The following is a 22,420-nucleotide window of genomic DNA, read 5'->3' on the forward strand; positions in this document are numbered from 1 at the left end:
TGTCCTAGGAGAAGCTGAAAATGGACTAGAGCCAGACCAGTTCTTTGGACCAGAGACCGTACGGTGGATGCCGAACTGTGTTCAGATTCCCCCTTCAGGACTGACACGGGCATCCCCTCCGTGTGGGAGCACTGCCTGCGCCCAGCTCCCTGGTCAGGATGGCCCTGGGATGCCCTCCACCGAAGCGAGCTGCCCGTCTGGAGCAGCCCACTTCCCAATGGCTTCCTATGCGAGGATGTCAAGGACCAGGCCACTTACCTTGATTTGGGACAACTCCGAAGGGTCATCCATGGGACCAGCTGAGGGCTTTTTATGTAGCTACTTTGCAGTTCAACCTCTCCCTCTGCCTAAGCCTGCTTCTCTCACTCTCTCCCAGACATTGTTGCTCAGAGCACTTACGAATAAACCACCCGCACGCAAATCTCTATATCAAGTCTGTTTCCCAAGGAATGCAATGTAAGACAGTTGGTGCCAGGAGTGGAGTGAGGAAGAAGGCTCTAAAATGGGGTCCTGGAGCTGGATCATGGCCAGCTGGCTGGCAGGGAGGCCCATCAGTGGTGTCAGGCAGAGCACGGATAGTCTCTGGCATGTTGCAGTTATTAAAACTTTCATAGGAGGTGACTGGGGATGCCCTGCTGGAGCAAAGTACAGCGCTGGCAATATCTGAAGCATTGAGAAATCAGCACATGGGAACAATGGGTCAGATGGCTCTCCATGAACGCCATTCATGAACTGGAGAAAGACAATGAAAGATTCAGTCTTTCATCAGCTTCAGGCAAGTGTGAAAGGCAGGACCTCCGGCAGCAGATTCTAAAGAGAATCTCATCTCCTACAGCAGAGGGCAGGAAGGCTGAGGCTCAGGCTCGGCCTCAGTCACACAGACAGCAGAGCTCCAGAGAAAGGTGAGTTCTCCAATCCAGCAAACCTGCTGTGACAAGGCCAGGGCCCTTGTTTGGGGGAAAGTGGGACCCTGAGACTTTGGATGGGACACCTGAGCTGATGCACGGAGAAACCCTGAATCCCTAGATTTGCTGGTGGCCTGCAGAAAGGCCTACTACTTCTTGGGTTCGTCACGTGACTGCACTAACAAAGCATAAAGCCAGGCTAAATAAGTTCAAGATGATCAGCTAGTAATTTAATTGTCCCCTAAAACAAGAACCAATACTCTTCAGAGGAAGATAACAGAATCTGAGTCTCTTAAATATATTCAGACATAGAAACAGTGATTCAGAATCAAGGGAAAGAATAGCCAAGAGAAACCAAACTGTAGATGGCCCAGAGCAGGCGTCCTCAAACTACGGCCCGCGGGCCACATGCGGCCCGCCAAGGACATTTATCCGGCCCGCCGGGTGCCGCTGCCTGTCCTGCTTAGCAGCCGACTCGTCCCGGGCCCGCGGTGCGCATAGGAATTTGTTCATAGTTGTTTTTTTAAACTATAGTCCGGCCCTCCAATGGTCTGAGGGACAGTGAACTGGCCCCTGTTTAAAAAGGTTGAGGACCCCTGGCCCAGAGGTCGGACTAATAGACCATGACGTCACACGTTTCAAAGAACTTGCAGCTAGCCTCAATTCCCATTGACTGGCCATTAGCACGTCACAAACCTACCAGCCAGCAAGCCTCACTGAGCTAGTCACTATTCCTCCACTTGGCATATCCCCAGTCTCACAGAATGGCTAAACAAATTAACAGTTCCTACTTCTGGAAGCTGGAAACATTTCCAGAGCTTCCTGAGTAACTGAGGAAATCATTTAACCAAAGGTAAGTCTGAAAAAACACATTTCCTCATGTAGAAAGTCTCCCTACATCCATCTACTTTAGCCACAGATTAGCGGTTAGAGAAAATCCTTCATGTGGCTTGAAGGACAAGGTGGCTTAATGCCGTAAGGACCTGCCTATCCTGACAAGCAGGGCTCTTTTCTCCTACCCACATTTCGCAAGGGATGGAGGAATGCCTACATCGATTAGGAAAGGTGAGATTCCGGAGCAGCATAGCTGGGCTCAGAAATAGCATGTTTCTTTCTTCATTCCTATGTTTTATTTTGCTTGCAGCAATCCAGCACCCAAATGCATAGCAACTATGCAACAAATGCCAATACTAAGTGAATACACTTGCACTGTTCACAAGGGCATAATAATCATGTGGCTATAGATCATAAATCATACAGAAAAGCTTTATGAAATTGCTCTAATATGTTCACCTAAAAATATTCTTTATACACAGCCTAAAAAAAATACCTGGGAAATGAGGTATAATTTCACCATCTAACTTGTAAGCAACTCCAACTTTAATTTCTGTAAACATGTCCAAAATATCCAATTTGGTAAGTGCCAACCTAATTTTGGAAGAAAAGACAATGTTAAGAAAGCAAATTCTTAAAGGCTCTAACATCTAACATGATGAGGGAGTAAAGGAAAATTCATTCAAAGCTAAAAAGCTCCACCCAGCCAGCGTGGCTCAGTGGTTGAGCATCCACCCATGAACCAGAAGGTCAGGGTTTGATTCCCAGTCAGGGCACATGCCCAGGTTGCAGCTAGATCCCCAGTGCGAAAGAAATATGCAAGAGGCAGCCAATCAATGATTCTTTCATCACTGATGTTTCTATCTCTCTCTGCCTCTCTGAAATCAATAAAAACATATATTTTTTTAAAAAGCTAAAAGCTCCAAAGCAATTCTGAAAACTGATTAGGAATTTGTTTTAAAGCATGATACACATAAAACACAGCAGGACAACATACAGATGAATTCTCCTCACAATAAAAAAATGACTTAATTAATCTACTAGTAAGTTCCTCTTCTAATAATGAAAATAGATTTTCACTGACTCACCCACACCCTCCTGTTTAACTTTCTTATGATCAACACATATCTGTGGGCCGGCTGCCTGGGGCACAGGACACATTCTGTGGCCGTGGGACAGCGGAACTCACTGCTCCACAGGGCTGACCACAAGACGCATGCACATTCACACCTATGCCAGCAACCCTCATTTCCTCACTCTGGGTGCAGTCCCCTCCACCTTCCGGTCAGATACTGTTAATGAATCGTAATGTAAATATCTGTGTTTTCCGATGGTCTTAGGCTCTACAGCAGTGGTTCTCAACCTGTGGGTCATAACCCACAGGTTGAGAACGGCTAGCAGGGTCGCCTAAGACCATCGGAAAACACAGATATTTACATTACGATTCATAACAGTAGCAAAATTACAGTTATGAAGTAGCAACGAAAATAATTTTATGGTTGGGGGTCACCACAACATGAGGAACTGTATTAAAGGGTCGCGGCATTAGAATGGTTGAGAACCACTGCTCTATACTCATACGCATGAAAGATTATTATGATTCTTTTCTTCCAACCTTGGACGTCTAGGAAGATCACCGGGGGTCCCTCTCCTTGCTTCCCTTCTCCTATATATTGGTCCACTTCTACCTTCAACTAAAATTTCAGAGGTTAAAGAGAGAATTTTTTGTATTGGGGTACTGCCTCAAGTTTGCATTTCAAAAATTTAACCTGTGGTCATGAATTATCCTATTATTTCCTGAAATAAATGTTTCTAAGAAAACTCACGCAGTAAATCCATTAATCATATGAGCATATTTAAGCAAAACGAGATCCAACCAGCCACATCTTCTTTTCCTTCCAGTAGTCACACCAACCTCTCCACCCAGTGTCTGTAATAATTCTCCAATTTCCTAGGGGATAGAAAACAGAACTTTATAATTAGGATACCAATGCTGTCGATCTAGAACAATTATACTTAACATCAGATAATGACAAGTTAGAGTCTCTTTGAGATAAATATCTTCCAGAAAATAACTATGTTGAAGACAGAATTCTATAAAGATGATGGATTTTATGTGAAGGAGGCATTATTTGGAATAGATCCAATTTTGACTTCATTTTTCACCTTATTTTAAAACCAATATTTTTTTATGATGTCATATAGATCACTTCCCCAAATTTAGGTTAATATATAAAAAATATAAATGTTGCATTGGTATATTAAAACAAGCCAAGCCCTAGCTGGTTTGGCTTAGTGGATAGAGCGCCGGCCTGCAGACTGAAGGGTCCTGGGTTTGATTCCGGTCAAGGGCACATGCCTGGGTTGTGGGCTCGATCCCCAATGGGGGGCTTGCAGGAGGCAGCCCATCAATGATTCTCTCTCATCATTGATGTTTCTATCTCTCTCTCCCTCTCCCTTCCTCTCTGAAATCAATAAAAATACTTTTTTAAAAAACAAGCCAACTGTCCAAAGAACAGCTATAGCTTGATAATTTTCCTGAAAACCAAAAGGCAAACTTGCATCTAATAAGTACTTATTGATGTCACAATGCTCTTTTGAAGAGAATTAAGGTTGAAAACAATGCTCAAAGATCTAAGTTACACTTCCTACAACCTACCTTTCCCATCTCTGATCCCTATTCCATAATTTACACCTTTCTGAGTAAAGCCATCCTTTCTTTCCTCTTATATTTTGACATTATTACAGTTATGTATTTTTAAAATGTTTGCTGTCATGTTGGATTCCCAGCCCTGTTTGTGTGGCCTGGAACAAGTTACTTGAGTTCTTTGTGCCTCAGTTTCCTGCTGTGTGCAGTGGGAAAGGAGGCCTTATGAGAATCCAAAGAGCTTATAGGTACAGAGCACTTACACAGGGCCTGTCCCAGGTCACCCCCATGCAAGTGCTGGCTATGAGTAGACAATGTCCGGAGATCACTTTCCTCACCCTGTCTCCTAATGAGCTTCTGGTGAAAGGCAGTTGTCATTTTTAACAACTTCTTCCGCCTCCACTATCTCAATGCCCTTCATAAACCCGCCTTCCTTCAGCCTTACAATGACAATGACCTTTAAGTACCCACCAACCCCCCCGTTTTTGCTGCCACTAACGATAAATGTGTGCATACATTTTTTATAATGTTGTTCTGATCAGTCTTGCAAATTAAGTGAAATGCACGGAAAATAAGAATTCATTAAGGGAAAAAAGCATGAATTTTTCTTTTAAGACTTTCGAATTAGATTCCGTAAGAGGCTTACGTTGTCTTGCTCTGTAGGAAAGGCACCGATACCAACTCTAGTTGTGTAAGCTTTCACAACCCCATACACTTCTCCAACATTTTGAGGGGGCATACCCAATCCAGTACAAACACCTCCAACTGTACAGTTTGAGGAGGTTACAAAAGGATAAGTTCCTAAAAACAGAAACAAATATTAAATATACACACACAGATACAAATTCTTTTAAAACAGAATTACTATGAAGATTCTGCACTGGATTATACTCTAGGTCTTTGACAGACTTGAATCTAACTGTCACCACCCTCCCAAAGCCTCAGTGTTTTGGTCCTGATTCCTTCCGTCTGTAATGAGATAAAAGATAGGTCAGAGCTATGCCTGCAGCGCGTACACTGGAGTGGCTCCGTGATGCATGCGCTTACTCAGCTCTGGAGGGTAGATACTCACCTAATGGACTGCTAAATAATGGAATGCCAAAATCCTCGTGTTAATCTACCATGTAGACTTATAATCGATATACCTGGCCACTCTCCTTTTAGTTTAAAACAAATTTATTTTACTCCCTTTATTAAATAGGGTGCAGCAGCAACCTGCAGTGACAACAGTATGCTAAAAACTGTATGGTATTTTAGCATCTTCCTACCTTTTGATGTCTATTCCGGGAATAATCCCAGAAATGACAAGAGTAAGCGAAGAGTGGTATGCCCCCAACCCAAGATCCTCTTCATACTTAAAATTATTCACTATGCTAATTAGACAATCTGTTTTCTTTCCAGATTGGATAGGCATATATATTAGGGTATCAAAAATACCAATCTAATGCCGGGCCAGTGTGGCTCAGTGGTTGAGCGTTGACCTATGAACCAGGAGGTCATGGTTCGATTCCTGGTCAGGGCACATGCCTGGGTTTCAGGCTCGACCTGGTGTGCAGGTGTGCAGGAGGCAGCCAATCAATGATTCTTTCTCATCATTGATATCTCTCTCTCTCTCTCTCTCTCTCTTCTTCTTCTTCTCTCTTCTTCTCTGAAAATACATATCTACTACATAGAAATGCACTTTCTTTAACTGATTTACTTGGAGTCAAAAGCCAATGAAAGGTCAATAAGAGCTGAGAACAAGCAGACTTATCCTGAGCGATCACGTTTAGATGGAAAGGCCAACAAACTAATGGGGCAATAGTTTGAAGATGTTAAGTGTCAACTTTTGAATACAGAGAAAATGTTCTAAATCCACTCAAAATCCCATACCCAGGGAGTTAATTAAGCAGACTTCATAGACTTTAGAATTTAGTAACAATGTATATTAGTCCCCGATATTGTTTTTAAAGCCTGAATTAAAGACAAAGATCCTTCCAAAGCATTCATCTGATCATCTTACAGTCCTACGGAAGTGAGGTCTGGAATTGAACCATGAACCAAATAATAAATTCAGTTTACAGAATTTTAAACCTACTGACCCAAATATTAATTTGACTTTTCTAATAAACAACAAAACTTAATCTATGTATTATTTTCCACAATAATCCTTAAAAAGATTAGCATAACATGACAAACTTCCACCACTCCTGAATATGTATACAAGCTAACAGCCTTGTTTTAAAACCCCTTAATGCTAACATGAATTATTTATATCTTAAGCACGTTAGGCCTCAGTCTTGCTCCCCCTAAGTCATATCTCACTTACCAAAATCGATATCTAGAAGTGCTGCATTTGCGCCTTCTACCAAGATTTTCTTTGGTGGTCCATGTAGGGCCTCATATAGAAAATACACTCCGTCTCTCACCATTGGTTTAATTCTTTCCATATAACCCTATATACAAAGACAAAAACCAATTTCAATGTATACTAATAAATTTACTATATAACCAATACGAGTAAAAATTCCTTGATTTGATGACAGTGGAAACTGACAAATGCCAAGTAGAAAGGGGCAGGTGATGGTGCCCACCCTACCGCAGCACTGGGGTTACCTCTGGTCTCTCGTGCTGATTCCCAGGATCAGGAAAGAGACTCTAGCTCAACAACAGCAGGGATACAATGACATTCAAAGGCTAACCTCACTGCAAATAAGGTGACAGCCTCCGAGCAGTTAAGTACTCACTTCACAAACCAGCTTTCAAGAAAATGAAAACAACTGAGTGTATTGCATTACGATTTTATATTTTGTGAAGTATTGAATAATTTATAAGCCACGTAACCATGAGTTTTAAAACTTGCATCTCAAAATGTGATTCTCAAAATGTGGTGAGGGCCACCAGTGACTCTGCCAAGCATGCAAACATCAATAATTGATTGCTAATGTTCTTCTTCCATTAGATTCCATTACAGTAAAATATCTCAGTGGTATTACTAGTAGACAATATCTAGTACTATTTTACACGTGAGCATTATAAAACTTGCTCAAAACATATTTACATTAATAATACTGCTTAATTTTAGAATTCAATTAAAAATGTAGTATAAACAAGAGCTGCCCCACTGCCTATGGTATAAAGTATAGCTGCAATAAAACCTAGTTTCAACTATGTTTAAATATTTCGCCAGACTAGTATGGAAATTCCAACTTCCATTCATGAATTCACCGAAGTGTGCTCTACCCGCTGATGAAACCATGGTCCCCTCTTGGCTCTAGTCTCCAATCTCATGCTTATTCCTGTTTTAGTCCTTTTTTAATGCCTAAAATGACCAATCCATCATCACATCCCTTGTTCCTTAAAGAGCTGGTTCAACATATATTACCTATTAAGAACCTTCTTACCCAATTCTGTTCATTAATATCCATCTACTTTTCATTCACATGGAACATGTATAAAATAGAATTGAAAAGCCATATCCATACTTTAGTACATAAATATTTCCAAGTTGCTAATAATACATAAGCATCATGTCAATCACCGGTGACTGACACTATACTTTCTGTCCGGAAGATGAAACAGGCTGGGTGCTTAACGTATTAAAACAGTTGTTGCCTGGCAGAATGAAAGGAAAATGGCGATCTAGTCTAAGCAACATCAATACCCTGAAATCCAATTTAGATTGTTCCTTGGAGGTCTTTTATTTTTTTAGGCCCTTAGTAAGGGGAGAGATCTAAGGTCTGCAACCATTTTAGAATGGCACATGAAGTTGGCAAGCTTGTATTCAGTTCTGGAATGGATATTTATACTTATTTATAGAAGAGAAGTAATAACAGTCAGATACACGGGAAGCAGCTTGAAATTCACCAAAAATTGTGGAGGAATGGAGGGTGGAGCGGATAGGAGACTTGACTACTGACTAATTCAGGCACCACGGACAACTAATAGCTGCCAACTGGGCCTAATCTTTGGCCAGTTACCTTATTTGTCTCTGAAGAGATTGTCGCTGTCTGTTATCACTTCTAAATGAGCTGGTTAGCTTCCAGAGCTGTCTCACTTGTCCCTTTGTTCATTAGCCTCCACATTGTTATGAGTGATTTTATATAATATAAATCTAGTCTTTATTCAGTGCAAAATTATTCAGTAGTTTTTCATTATCTCCAGAATAAAAGCTTATCTCCCATTTAAGTCCTTGGCCAAAGCCACATAGGACCAATATAAGACCTACAATTTGGTTCCTACTTGTCTAACTTTATTTTCAGGTAGTTTACTCCTATTCCCTGCTCCCCACTCAATATTTTGTTTCATGTCATATGAAGTTACTCAAACATACCATTCCTTTTAGGCCTGCATGCTTTTAGATTTAAAGAAGGCAAACACTTCGTTTTCCCAGTTGTTATCTAAAATACTTCACACATATCTATGTGGCACTTATTATACTATAAACTATTTTATGTATAACTTCTAAGTCTCCATGTATTCTTCACCCTTATATTTCCAATTCCTAACACAAAACCTGAATGAATGAAAGCTCTAGATGCCAACTTGGCAAACAAGTTTTAAAAAGGACATTAAAAAGGTCAGAAAGCATTACCTTGAGTTTTTGTAATTCACCTTCGATGTCTATTTCCAAAGTGGGGTATATAGATTTGTACTGATTTGCCAGAACTTTGAACCTGAGAATTATAGAAAAATCAAGACATTAGCTCTCTTTCAAATATTCTGAGTAATATCATTTTATTCAAATGGTTTCTGTCGATGAGTGATCTAACAAATTAACCCCCAAAATGAAGTTACGTTCTGAAAATAAAATCTAATAAAGAAGATTAGTCATATGAATAAGTGATACACTCAAAATATTTTTTACTCAAGTTTAGGTATATGTAGGGGGAAAATAACTGAAATCTATAACTATAAGACTTATATGTGAATTAATTATATTATACTGTATTAAAACAAAAGGGATGTCCCAGCCAGTGTGGCTGAGTGGTTGAGCACTGACCTATGAATCAGGAGGTCAAGGTTCAATTCCTGGTCAGGGCACATGCCCAGGTTGTGGGCTCGATCCCCAGCGGGGGGCATGCAGGAGGCAGCCAATCAATGTTTCTCTCTCATCACTGATGTTTCTATCTTTCTCTCCCTCTCTGAAATCAATAAAAATATTTTTTAAAGTAAATAAATAAAATAAAATAAAAGGGATGGTCTACATGATGCTTTTAAAAGAGATGGAGGCAGACATTACCAATCAGCTTCTAATATCCCCAGTGGAGGTGCACTGACAGTGCAGACAAACCACTGTCTGGAAATGGATAGAATCCATGCTGCCTTTGATGTCACCTATCATTAAATGCAACCAACTAACCCCCATCACGGAGTCACCATCTGGCTTTCCTTACACATAATTTTGGTTTTGTCTTCTTGGGAGTGTTGCTATGATAGCATCATGTTACTTTTCATAAAGTTCATCTGAAATTAAGGACCAATTAAAATGCAATAAAAATAACTTTAATACTCTAAATAAAACAAACATGCCAACCACTATTCAAGTAGAATACTGATTTTCCTAGTCTGCAATCTGAGTTTCAAAAATTCTCACATTCCATCTGCTCTTTCCATGGTGAAACACAAGTCAGTTACCTCTCAGAGAAGCCATCGAAATCAGAAACGAGGTCGCACATCCTGAGTCCACTCCGAGCAGCTTTGGAAGAATAAACTGGGCCAATGCCCTTTTTTGTGGTACCCAAACTTCAAAATAAACCAAAACAAGCTTTAAGTTAGACAAGATGCAATTCTGATGGCCAGACGGACTGTTTTCTGTTTATGCTGTTTCCTGTAAGTTTCTTTTCACAACCCCATTGATTTTTGCTGAAATCTAAACTATTTTTCTCTACATTTATATTATATAAAAGCTTAAAGGGAACCTGCACGGTTGGCCTAGAATTTAAGCATAAGGGTGTGGATATGCTTCAACTACACCAAAAACAAAACAAAAAAAAACAAAGAAAAAAAACCCATACTTCTTTCCTGCTTGCTCTTGTCTCTGCTGTTCCTGGATGCCATCAGCTGCTTGATGAAAATCAAACACTGCAGGGAAACAAAACAAGAGCAGTTTTGTTGAAACAAAGATGACACAGGAAAGCAAACCACATTGTATTTTCAGTGACCGAAGCTGTAAATCCCTCCAGTCGAACTTCGTTATGAGAAATGAGGTACATTTTAAGAAGCAACAGTAATGGCGGGAGTAAAGGTTCCAAGGCCAACTGGTATGTTAATATAATAATATGTCTGATCGTCCGTTCCTATTTATTGCAATCTATACGATTTAAAAAACGAAGAGGGTTATTTTGGAACACCCTCCCCAATAATTCTATGAAGCTCATTTTACTAAGGTATCTGCTTTTCTTCAAGTTCTGGACTCCAGAAATCTAGGGATTATTTTGACATCTCCCTCTCCCTCACTAGTCCCAATCCTCCCTCATCTTTCACCCAAACTGTGGCCTCCTAGTGAGTGTGCCTATTTCCTCTGGGACACCTCTAATTCATAATTTTTATGTAGCCAAAGCCAGCTTTCCAAGACACAAATATGGTGTCACCATTCCTTTGCCTTAACATTTCAATGGCTTTCTATTGCTGAAAAAAATGATATATCTGATAAAGGTTTAACATCGAAAATATATAGAGAATAAAAAATTTTTTAAAAGCAAATAAAAGAAAAATACATAAAGAACTCCTACAACTCAACAGCAGAAAAATAAACAATCTGGTTAAAAACTGGGCAGAAGACCTGATGGACATTTCTCTAAAGAAGACACAGTGGCCAATAGACAGATGAAAAGATGGTTAGCATCACTAATCACCAGGAAAATGCAAATCGAAGCCACAGGAGCTATCACTTCACACCCCCCCCCCCCCCCCCCCGCCAGTATGACTATCATCAAAAAGACAATGAATACCAAGTGCTGGTGAGGATGTGGAGATAAGGGGACCTGCCCAGCTGGAGGAATGTAAATTGGTGCAGCCACTATGGAAAACAGTACAAAGGTTCCTCAAAAAATTAAACACAGAACTATCATATGACCCAGCAATTCTACTTCTGGGCATTTATCTGAAAAAATCAAAAATACTAATTCAAAATGATATATGCACCCTTATGTTCATTGCAGCATTCTTTACAACAGCGAAGATATAGAAGCAACCTAGGTGCCTAACAACAGATGAATGGGTAAAGAGGATGTGGTATATGTATGCAATGGAATATGACTCAGCCATAAAAAAGAATAAAATCTTACCAACTGCAACAACATGACTGGACCTACAGTGTATTATTCTAAGTGAAATAAGTCAGGCAGAGAAAGACAAACATCATATGACTGCATTTATATGTGGAATCTGAAGGTCAAAACAAGCAAGCAAGCCAAACAAAACAGAAAGAGACTCATATACACAGAGACCAAACTGATAGCTGGCAGAGAGGACAGGTGAAAAGGTAACGGAGATTAGGAGGTGCAAATTTCCAGCTATAAAAGTAAGTCACAGGGATGTGATGTACTGCATAGAGAATATAGTCACAATATTGTAATAACTGTACGGTGACAGAGGGTTATTAGACTTCTCATGGTGATCACTTCATAAATTATAAAGATGTTGAATCACTATGTGTACATCTGAAACAATATAATATCATGTGCCAACTATACTTTAATAAAAAAAATTTACAAAACAAAACAAAAAAATAAAGTGTGCAATTTATTATTATTTTTAATACATTTTTATTGGTTTCAGAGAGGAAGGAAGAGGGAGAGAGAGAAACATCAGTGATGAGAGAGAATCATTGAGTGGCTGCCTCCTGCACGCCCCCCACTGGGGATCGAGCACAAAACCCAGGCCTGTGCCCTGACTGGGAATCGAGCCATCACCTCCTGGTTCATAAGTCGACGTTCAGCCACTGAGCCACAGCAGACAGGCTAAAATAACACATTTTAAAGCAGACATACACAGGGTGGGGCAAAAGAAGGTTTACAGTTGTGAGTACACGAAACACGTAGTTTATTCTTGTATTATTATCTATTATTGCATTATTTTCCATACGGACAACTGTAAACCTACTTTTGACCCACCCTGTATTATTACACATATTATTACTAACATCTAAATTTTAGTCTGAACTTTCCTCCTCTACCAGGAAACCTTTCCTTTAAGGACATAAATTTATAAAAAAGAAAAAATCTTTACTAAAGGAGTATAATAAAAATATAAAATTAATTCGCATTTAAACCACATTACTTTCCAGTTATTCTGGTCCTTTGGTCCCTTTGCATTACTATTTTCTCTGTTTTTTGTAGTCTAAAGCAGTAAGTAACTTGCTTAGCCGTGTGCTATACACCCAAGGATACAAACTGTCATGTGACACACCCAGAACATTTGTCACGAGGAAGGAAGGCGGAGAATCCAGGCAGGGATACAAGTCACTCCTATCATGAGTAGACATACAAACTATCTGGTTATATACGTTAAGGTTCTAATTTACTCAAAGGGCACACACTAGGAATCATCCTATTGCGCAATCTAAATGGTGGCGCTCAGGTTAAGACACTGAATTCCACAGGCAGCTGCCAGGGGAGCATGAGGAAGTTCGGAGGACAAGCAGTGGCTTCCATCTTCCAGCACAGAACCTCACTCTATCCACAGCACAGAGGCAATGAACACAAAACGCTACACGTAAAACCCATGAAGCGGGAAGCAGTTAACGATGATGTAATAAAATACTCATGATATCAGAATGCGTACAAGGTAATAATTAGTGAGTGTAAGCAGATAAAAATAGTATAAAGTAATGAACAAAAATACATCTTTCATTACCTAAGAGACTGTCAGTATAAAAAAATATTAATAACACTACATTGCTTTCTATATTAAAGCACTATAGTGATGACATATGAAAGTATAAAACAAAATTACTAAGATAAGCTAATAACCAAAAGAATATGTTTTATAGAGGTGACAGCTGAGAGTATGATTTTTTTTAAACCAGAAGCTTACAATAGCCTACAAAAATGACAGATTTACAGCTTCATTGCTTCCATCCAAAAGGGTTTTAATTTGCTTTCTTGGCTGATACTTTAAGAACGTTGATGGGGCTGCCTCTTAAATGAAGGTCAATGTTCAAACTAGAGCAGCAACTGCCTCAGGAGAACTACATATTTAGGTAGAATTTAAGAGTTCAATCACTCATATAAGTTTCTTACATGGCTTACAGTTCTTCTTTCTCTTTCCTGGGTATTATCTCTTAATCGTGTCACTGTTAATAAACAATTCTATCACTTCAGCAATAGGATGATAGGGAAACAAACCTCAAATTTATCGGTGGTGGCTGAATTAATTTTAGAATCCAGTTTGCTCTAAGTAATGGAAGAGAAGGCTAGTCTGAAAAAAGGCTGAATCATTTAAAAAGCAACATTATTACATTTGAGACACAAAGAGTCACTCGATTTGCCAGATGGTAGACCTACTTTTACATGAGTATTAATGTGTGGAAATAAATGCTCTCGATATTCTGATATGCCATATTTTTTTGTAGAGTTAGACAGTCTTGTGAAATAATGCTTATATTATTCATTTGACTAGCTAATTCTTCCTTCAGAAATAGGTAAATTTTAGCCTAACCCTTATAAAAAAGAAAAAATTAGTAAGACTTTATGTATTTGGAACCCAATTATTACAATCCACCCAATTAAAGACAAAGTTGGGTACAGAATGCTTTTGTGTGATAAGTTTCTGGGAAAACGATAGTTAAAAATAAATGCACTATGCTTACGTCCCCCTTACCAATATGAGCTCTGTCAGAGATGATAAGCCTTTTTTCCCAGCCTTCCAGACCTAGAAGGAAGGGGGGAAAATACATTTAACTGAACATTTTGTATAATAATTCTTTCATCTTAATTTCTTTAGAAACAGTATTTAAAAGTGTTTTTCACTGAAGTAATCACTTTCATAGCTTTTCTCCTGCATAGGAAACATATTTAACGAGAATTTTCTCACCTGTCATTCATTATATATACAAACTCATTCACACATTCTTTCTAAATGTTTTGCTCATAAAAGCTCCAAACACAGCCAGCTCTATCCACATAAAACACTTCTAGGAACCCAAATAGCAAATGGTAAAAAAATGACATATTTCTAGGAGTTGGGGGGAAGAGGAGTTAGTTGTAGAGTAGGGGGAGAATTTCGAGTAAAGGGAGTTGCTAATCTTGGGAATGGCACCCTTTCCCAAGACAATTATAAAAAATGTGATTAAACAAAATAATAAAATGTTCTCATGAATCCCTTCAAAGCATTACCGATTACCCTACTTAGTACACGGAGCTGTAAATATACCTCCCATCCAACTGTGAATGCCTGGGAGCAGGGCCATGAGGTTTCATAACATGGGCCAGTCATCCCATGAATGTTCAAAAACATTGTTGAATAAGTAGGTAAATGAAGGTAAATAAACTTTTTTTTAACATTTTTATTTCAGAGAGGAAGGGAGAGGGAGAGAGAGATAGAAACATTAAGGATGAGAGAGAACCATTGATCGATTGCCTCCTGCATGCCCCACACTGGGGATCGAGCCTACAACCCAGGCATGTGCCCTGACCAGGAATCAAACCGTGACCTCCTGGTTCATAGGGACACTCAGCCACTGAGCCACATTGGCAATAAATATATTTTTTAAAGACAGTACTCCTTTGTAAGCTATATACGTTTTAAGGATAAGCCACCATACTCCCAACATTTTCAAAACTCATGTTAGATATTAAAAATTGTTCATTTTGATAATATTTTAACATTATTCCTTACAGTTTACAAAGAAGGACTTCTTGATAATGTGCTATAAGCCATAATAGGAAAGCTTCCCCGCTACAGCTGGTTTTGACATGAAAATATGCACTCTGAAGTTAGGTTAAGAAGTATCACAAAACATGCATTACAAAGAAACTCAGTGCAGTGGATTCAGCTGGCTTAGACAGGCCAGCGGGAAAGAAAGTAGGGCGAAGCTTTCAGAGGACAAGGAAAGCAGAGCACAGCACGAGAATCTCAGGCTGACCAATTAAAGAGCTGGCCCCAATACAAAGGCTAACACCGCAGGGAGGGCAGCGAGACCGGGTTCTGTGAAGCCAGACTGGGTTGTCCGAAACACTGGAGGACAGATTGCTACTTTTAAGCCTGAACAATGAACTTGAATGATGTAGTAGAACTGGGTATTTTAAATTCGAGCTAAGCGAAAGAGAAACTCACTAATGATATCCCTCAATTGTATATTATTTGCATTGCCAAATTCCTCAAACCCTAGCAAGGTAGCCAAGTTGACTTCCAAAAATCCAAAAGGGATTAGGAAAGGCAGGAAATCAAGATTTTTTTTAAGGAGATGGACGGGTCCATAGCACAGAGGAGCATTTCTCTCACTTGGAAGGAGGGACCTAACAGCCATCCGTTATCCCTGGGTTGTGGCAGCCACGGAGCTCCAAGTCAGGAAACAAGGCTGGCAGTGTGCGCAGTGGGCTTGGGTGGCTCCCTCACGGCCCTAAACTCTTTCTTGGTTTGCGCAGAAGGATGTGCTAACCTGAGTATAAATGACAAGATGAACTCAAAAATTTCCCAGAGTTTTGCCAACAAGATACAGTAAGTAATTTTAGCTCCCTAAAAATAAAGTTTAATTAGTAACCAATAAAATAACCAAGACTTACACAATGACCTTATTATGTTTGTCTTTTGATTAAATACGGATTAGAATTGATAAAATTTAACGACTGTCATTAAACAACTTGTCCTCAATAACCTGCAATTTTAAAGTATAAGACAAAAATGTTAAGTGCCTGGCTTAGCCGGCATGGCTCAGTGGTTGAGCATTGACCTATGAACCAGGATATCATAGTTCAATTCCTGGTCAGGCCATATGCCCAGGTTGCAGGTTCAAGGCCCAGTGTAGGGTGTGCAAGAGGAAGCCAATCAGTGATTCTCTCTCATCATTGATGTTTCTATCTCTCCTCTCTCCCTCTCCCTTCCTCTCTGAAATCAATAAAAATATTTTTTAAAAATATAAAAAATAAAAATAAATAAATGTTAAGTGGCTGGCATGAGATCCGAATAAAACTTTACCAATAATAATAATAATTATTATTATTATAATTATAATAATAACTGGTTATTAAGCAAAGCAGACTCATTCTTTCATACCTTTTCCTTTTTTAACATTTTTTTCTGCTTCCTCAAATAATCCCGGTAGATGAATTACCACACCATTTCCTAAAGGAAAACAAACAAATTAATCCCAACCTCAAACATCTATATTTATTAATACAGACACACATAATGATATTAAAATATAAACATCTACAATTACCCTTTATCTAGAACATAGGAGATTTAGGGCCTTGACTTTACAGGACATTCTGATTTATCCAAGTGTTATAACAGAAATGATTCCAAGTTTTTAGAGTAGACAGTAGTATAATGTAAATACACAAAAGAACATAAACAGAATAAAAAAACACTAAAATTACACTCAATATAATTTAAAATTTCTTTGAAACAAAGTGAAACTGTTATTTTGAAAGAAACTAGTTATGTAGCTTTAGGCAAATTAAACCAGATCACAGTAGACTCTAGATCAATGTCTTTCAAATTGGGAATCTCACTATTACTGTTAATAAAATCAATTTAGTGGGTTGTAATTAGCATTTGAAAAAGTAAAAAACTAGAATAGAACATATCAGATTGCACTATATGTTCTAAGGGCTCAGACTCAATTTATAAAACATATACTTGTTTGCCTTATTGTGTCATGTTTGAAACAATGATCTGATGACCTAATAGTTCTTTATAGAATTAATATTACCAATGAACACAATTAAATGCAATCATTCCAAAAGTATTAGTGCTAAAAGACCTAAAAGGAATTGTAAAATAGCCAAAGTTAGGTATATTCCAGAAGGTACCAAGGTCAAGATTCATCATTTGATTAGTGAAGGATAAAATCAGCTTAATAATGAAAAATGAACACTATTATGAATTAGGGGGGGGGAAATTCTCAAGGGATTTGTTCTGTACTTACCAATGAATGCAGTAACATTTGGATTAATTATTCCACTGGGTAAAAGATGAAAATCATACTCCACGGAATCTACAACAACTGTGTGGCCAGCATTATTTCCTCCCTGAAACATATGATGGGAAATTGAACCTGACAATAAATATGACAAGTAATATATCTCCTTCCAAAGGAAATTAATGATTTCCTGCTAAAATGTCACTATCACTTAAGGAAACCCAAGCATTTATCACAAATACTAATTCTTTGGAGGCTTTATAATAGTTCCGCTATCCTCTCTCCATTCCTCACTCCTGAACACTGGAGAATTCAGATTTCTGGAAGATGGGAAGACATGCCCTCTAAAAAGACCAAAAAAAAAGAAAAGAAAAGTCGTTTTTTTATTGTTTGGGGCACTATGTAGGACATGTAGTAATCTAATTAATTATCCATTATATTCCAAAATAAAAATCCCTAAAATAGAGAACTTGATGTAAATGCTATATAATAAAAGGCTAATATGCAAATCGACCGAACAGCAGAACAACCGGTCACTATGACACGCACTGACCACCAGGGGGCAGACGCTCAGCGCAGGAGCTGCTCTCTAGTGGTCAGTGCGATCCAACAGGAGGAGTGCTGCTCAGCCAGAAGCCGGGCTCACGGCTGGCAAGCACAGCAGTGGTGGCGTGGGCCTCTCCCGCCTCCCCGTTAGCACTAAGGATGTCCAACTGATGGCTATGGCCCACTCACTGTGGGGAACGAGCCTAAGCTGTCAGTCAGATATCCCCCGAGGGCTCCCAGACTGTGAGAGGGCGCAGGCCTGGCTAAGGGACACCACCCCCCTCCCCTGAGTGCACAAAATTTGTGCACCAGGCCTCTAGTCCTATCTAATAAAAGAGTAATATGCAAATTGACCATCACTCCAACACACAAGATGGCTGCCCCCATGTGGACACAAGATAGCTGCCACAAGATGGCCAGCAAGAGAGGGTAGTTGGGAGGGACCAGACCTGCAAGGGAGGGCAGTTGTGGGCAATCAGGCCAGCAGGGGAGGGCAGTTAGGGGTGACCAGGCCAGCAGAGGAGGAAAGTTGGGGGCGACTGGGCCTGCAGGGAAGGGCAGTTGGGGGGGACCCAGGCCTGCAGGGGAGAGCAGTTGGGGGGGACCAGGTATGCAGGGGATGGCAGTTAGGGGTGACCAGGCCTGCAGGGGAGGGCAGTTAGGGATGACCATGCCTGCAGGGGAGGGCAGTTAGGGGCAAACAGGCTGGCAGGCGAGGGCAGTTAGGCATCAATCAGGCTGGCAGGGGAGTGGTTAGGGGGTGATCAGGCTGCAGGCAGAAGCGGTTAGGGGCAATCAGGAAGGTAGGCAGGCGAGCAGTTGGGATCGGGCCTAAACGGGCAGTTGGACATCCCTCGAGGGGTCCCCTATTGGAGAGGGTGCAGGTTGGGCTAAGGGACACACACCCCCGTGCACAAATTTCGTGCACCAGGCCTCTAGTATTCATATAATTCCCATGGTCCTAAGAGTGTCAAACAACTTTGTGACCTGACATTTGTATTCTTACATGGACTTATCAACTAGCAAACCTCCCAAGTAATTACCTCAAATATTGGCTATCTTGAGACTCAAACTTTTAAATTTATAAATCAGTCTTGTGAGTTTGGTTAGTAACAGATCCCTGGGATCTACTCATCTCTGGATAACCCAATACACTGGGTCAAAGACTCTCTAAAGCTGGGAATCATACTGCCAAGCCAGGGTGAAACTTCCCCTCTGTGAAGCTCAAGCCTAAATAGACAATTAAAGCAAAATTTGAAGTCAAATGATAAAAATTAGGCACAAAGCAGACAATATTAAGTGAGCAGATAAATTTTCTAATTTCAAAAACGGGAGAAAACACAAATCAATTAATTATAGCTTTAAACTTCTATACAATTTTTTTAAATTTTAAAGTAAACCACATACTAGGAATATATTTGCAACAAAAAGTTTGACATTTTTGTGGGACATTTAAAAAAATACCTATCAAAACAGTAACTCTGGAGAATGACTACTCTAACTTGATCGCAAGACAATTTTTGCCAAAATGAATATTATTTACATTTTACTAAATCCTTACCAATCACGAATCCAGAGAAATGGTCCTTCAAAAAAAGCAAATGCTTATTTACACTGTTTTGCACTATACAAAGAATCCCTGTTTGAAGGCTACTGTGTGTCATGTATGTTTAAAAACAAACGAACGACTTGACAGTGGTTACCTATGGTCTACATGACAGGTGGGGGGCAAGACACAGGAAGACAGAAGCAGGAGTGTCAAGCAATACCTCCCTCACTGGATACCACCAAGGGCACAGGTGAATGCTTTTTACTCTTTATTTTTAACAGGAAACATCTGCATAGGATGCAAAGGCACAGAGGATGAGCAGTATTTCAACCCGACCCTGCCCTGGTTCCCTGGACAAGGCAACCAGGTACCACAGGTTTTGTGTCCTCCCGGAGGTAATTTTGCATATACAAACATATTTATATACTAAAGACCCGGTGGACGAAATGCGTGCACATGTAGGGTCCCTATGCCTGGCTGGCAATCAAGACCGATCAGGTTCCCCGCTTCCTCCTTCCCTCGTCACCCATGCACCACCACCACGCAGTTCCCCCCACCTCCCCGCCTCCTTCTCAGCGCCCTGCTGCCGCCGCTGGTCACCCACCACCATGTTCCGCGCCACCCCCTGGTGGTCAGCACACGTCATAGCAAGCTATCGAACTCCCAAGGGAACACTTTGCATATTAGTATTTTATCTATATAGGAGATTGTTTTATTCCATGTTTACAAATGTCAGCAAACTATATATACCTGGGCGGCTTGCTTTTTTTTAGAGCAATCTTGAGCTAATTCCATAACTTTGCAAACAGAACTGTCTCATGCTGGAGGCTAATTCCAGCAGGTCATAAATGCAAGAAGTTTCATCAAAAGGTACCAGCTTAAGGCTTCAGCAGGGCTGAATACATATTATTGCCTACTGGAATGGACGAAGGCAATTCCCCAAACCTGAAGATCTGTATATATTATCACCAATACTGATAGAAGACTCCTAAAACATGTATTACATACCAAAAGGACATATTGGTCTGTTCAATTTTTCTTTAGAGCCCAGAAAAAAATGCTAATTTGCTATTACAATTATTTAATTCTAAATTACTATAAATCACTAAATTTAATAAATGCTTACTAAATTGTTATAAAGTATTAGTGACTTTGAGACAATCAATGAAGCATTATTATTTAAATTAAAACTAGCTTTTTAAAAAATCTATCATTTGCTTAACATAAAAAACAAACTACTCTGTAATTTTTGGAGTAGACCTTAAAAGTAAGCCTACTACTTTACACAAATCATTTTTACAGATATTAATACAATCATTTGGTGAAACAGTGACTACCTCGGTGATGCACAGTGGTCTTGTTGCACAACCAAAACCTATTCTCTGAGATAATATTTTACAAAAACAGGCAGTCTGATGGCAACAACCATAGTGGAGAGATGATGGCTGAAATGTGTGTTTGAGGCAGGAGGTTGGGATTGGTGTGACAGATGACTTTAGGGAGATAAACTGGTTTAATTCTTTAAGTTCTCCCAAGTTTACAGGTGGTGGTTTAGGCTGGAAAAGTTCAGCTGCACAAGGCTTGCAATCACATTTTAATTAACAGCTTGCTCACTCATACATTAATCAACAGTTTTCAATGTCTTATTAAGGATAACTATAGCGTCTTTTTTTTTTTTAATATATTTTATTGATTTTTTACTGAGAGGAAGGGAGAGGGAGAGAGAGTTAGAAACATCAATGAGAGAGAAACATCTATCAGCTGCCTCCTGCACACCCCCTATACTGGGGATGTGCCCGCAACCAAGGTACATGTCCTTGACCGGAATCGAACCTGGGACCCTTCAGTCCACAGGCCAACGCTCTATCCACTGAGCCAAACCAGCTAGGACTAGAGTCTTAATCTCATTTAAATTCTGCTTGAGTATGAAAATGTGGTTACATTTACCCGATTATCCTAGTAAGGAGCTACGGGAGAAAGTGTTGGGCTGGTCAGATAAGCCTACGTGGTCACAGAGCCCTATGGGGACGGTGGGTGTGGTAGCTTCTAACCATGAGGCACAGGCTGTGCAGAAAAGGTGCTCAGAGGAGCTGATGTGAGCTGCTCACGGGAGCGCCTGACAAGGTATCTACACAGGAGCTGATGTGAGCCACTCACAGGAGCTCCTGACAAGGTATCTACACAGGAGCTGATGTGAGCCGCTCACAGGAGCTCCTGACAAGGGACTACATATATTATCAGGTAACAAGCCCACCAAGAATTACAAGGGCAGCTGCTCTGAACTGCATGTACATTCCCACATTTGTGATGGAACTGCTTCTCACACGGGCAACTCTATGTAGTGTGCACCGGCATATGTAGCAAGGATATATTCATTTAATCATGCCTAACGATTCTCCTTAATTAGCACTGGCCACATAATACTATATAAATGATAGGAGATCGGTATTTTTTATTCTGTTTTTAATAGAGATGCAGTATTCCTTACTCATTCCAAAATTTCCCCAAGCCAAACTTGGTGAATCAACCCCCAGATATAGTACTAATCATATATTCATATTAATAGTTACTTGTAACTATCTCTTGCTGCTTTGCTATATTCCCAAAGCACTATGATCCCAGTCCCTCATGTAGCATTTAACAAACACTTTTTTAATCAAAGCTATGTTTTCTATGATTTAACTAAATTTAAAAACAACACAAAAAATGTTCAGTTAACTGTTATACAAGGAAGGCCTCAATGGCTCTGAGGTTCAGTCCCCTTCTTCCCACCCTTACTCTTTTTTATTTTTTATTTCTTTATTGATTAAGGTATCACATATTTGTCCTCATTCCCATCCCAAACCCCTCCCCACGCATGCCCCCAGCCC

The 22,420-nt window shown here is 39.8% G+C and overlaps 1 protein-coding gene across 1 annotated transcript in view; it reads right to left on the minus strand.

Annotated features, from left to right (window-relative positions):
- ADSS2 (adenylosuccinate synthase 2) overlaps positions 1-22,420 on the minus strand; it is a 35,399-nt gene that overhangs the window by 3,405 nt on the left and 9,574 nt on the right. The window contains exons 2-11 of the mRNA XM_080651218.1: positions 17,462-17,564; positions 16,585-16,653; positions 14,191-14,241; positions 10,383-10,449; positions 10,003-10,110; positions 8,960-9,041; positions 6,695-6,821; positions 5,033-5,187; positions 3,566-3,690; positions 2,236-2,333 (exon numbers count right to left, since the gene is read on the minus strand). Coding sequence (XP_080507344.1) covers positions 2,236-2,333; positions 3,566-3,690; positions 5,033-5,187; positions 6,695-6,821; positions 8,960-9,041; positions 10,003-10,110; positions 10,383-10,449; positions 14,191-14,241; positions 16,585-16,653; positions 17,462-17,564 — 985 coding nt within the window. The remainder of the gene's footprint in view (positions 1-2,235; positions 2,334-3,565; positions 3,691-5,032; positions 5,188-6,694; positions 6,822-8,959; positions 9,042-10,002; positions 10,111-10,382; positions 10,450-14,190; positions 14,242-16,584; positions 16,654-17,461; positions 17,565-22,420) is intronic.

This window comes from Plecotus auritus (genome assembly GCF_963455305.1).
Source record: "Plecotus auritus genome assembly, chromosome: 14".
In the NCBI taxonomy this organism is placed as follows: Eukaryota; Metazoa; Chordata; class Mammalia; order Chiroptera; family Vespertilionidae; genus Plecotus; species Plecotus auritus.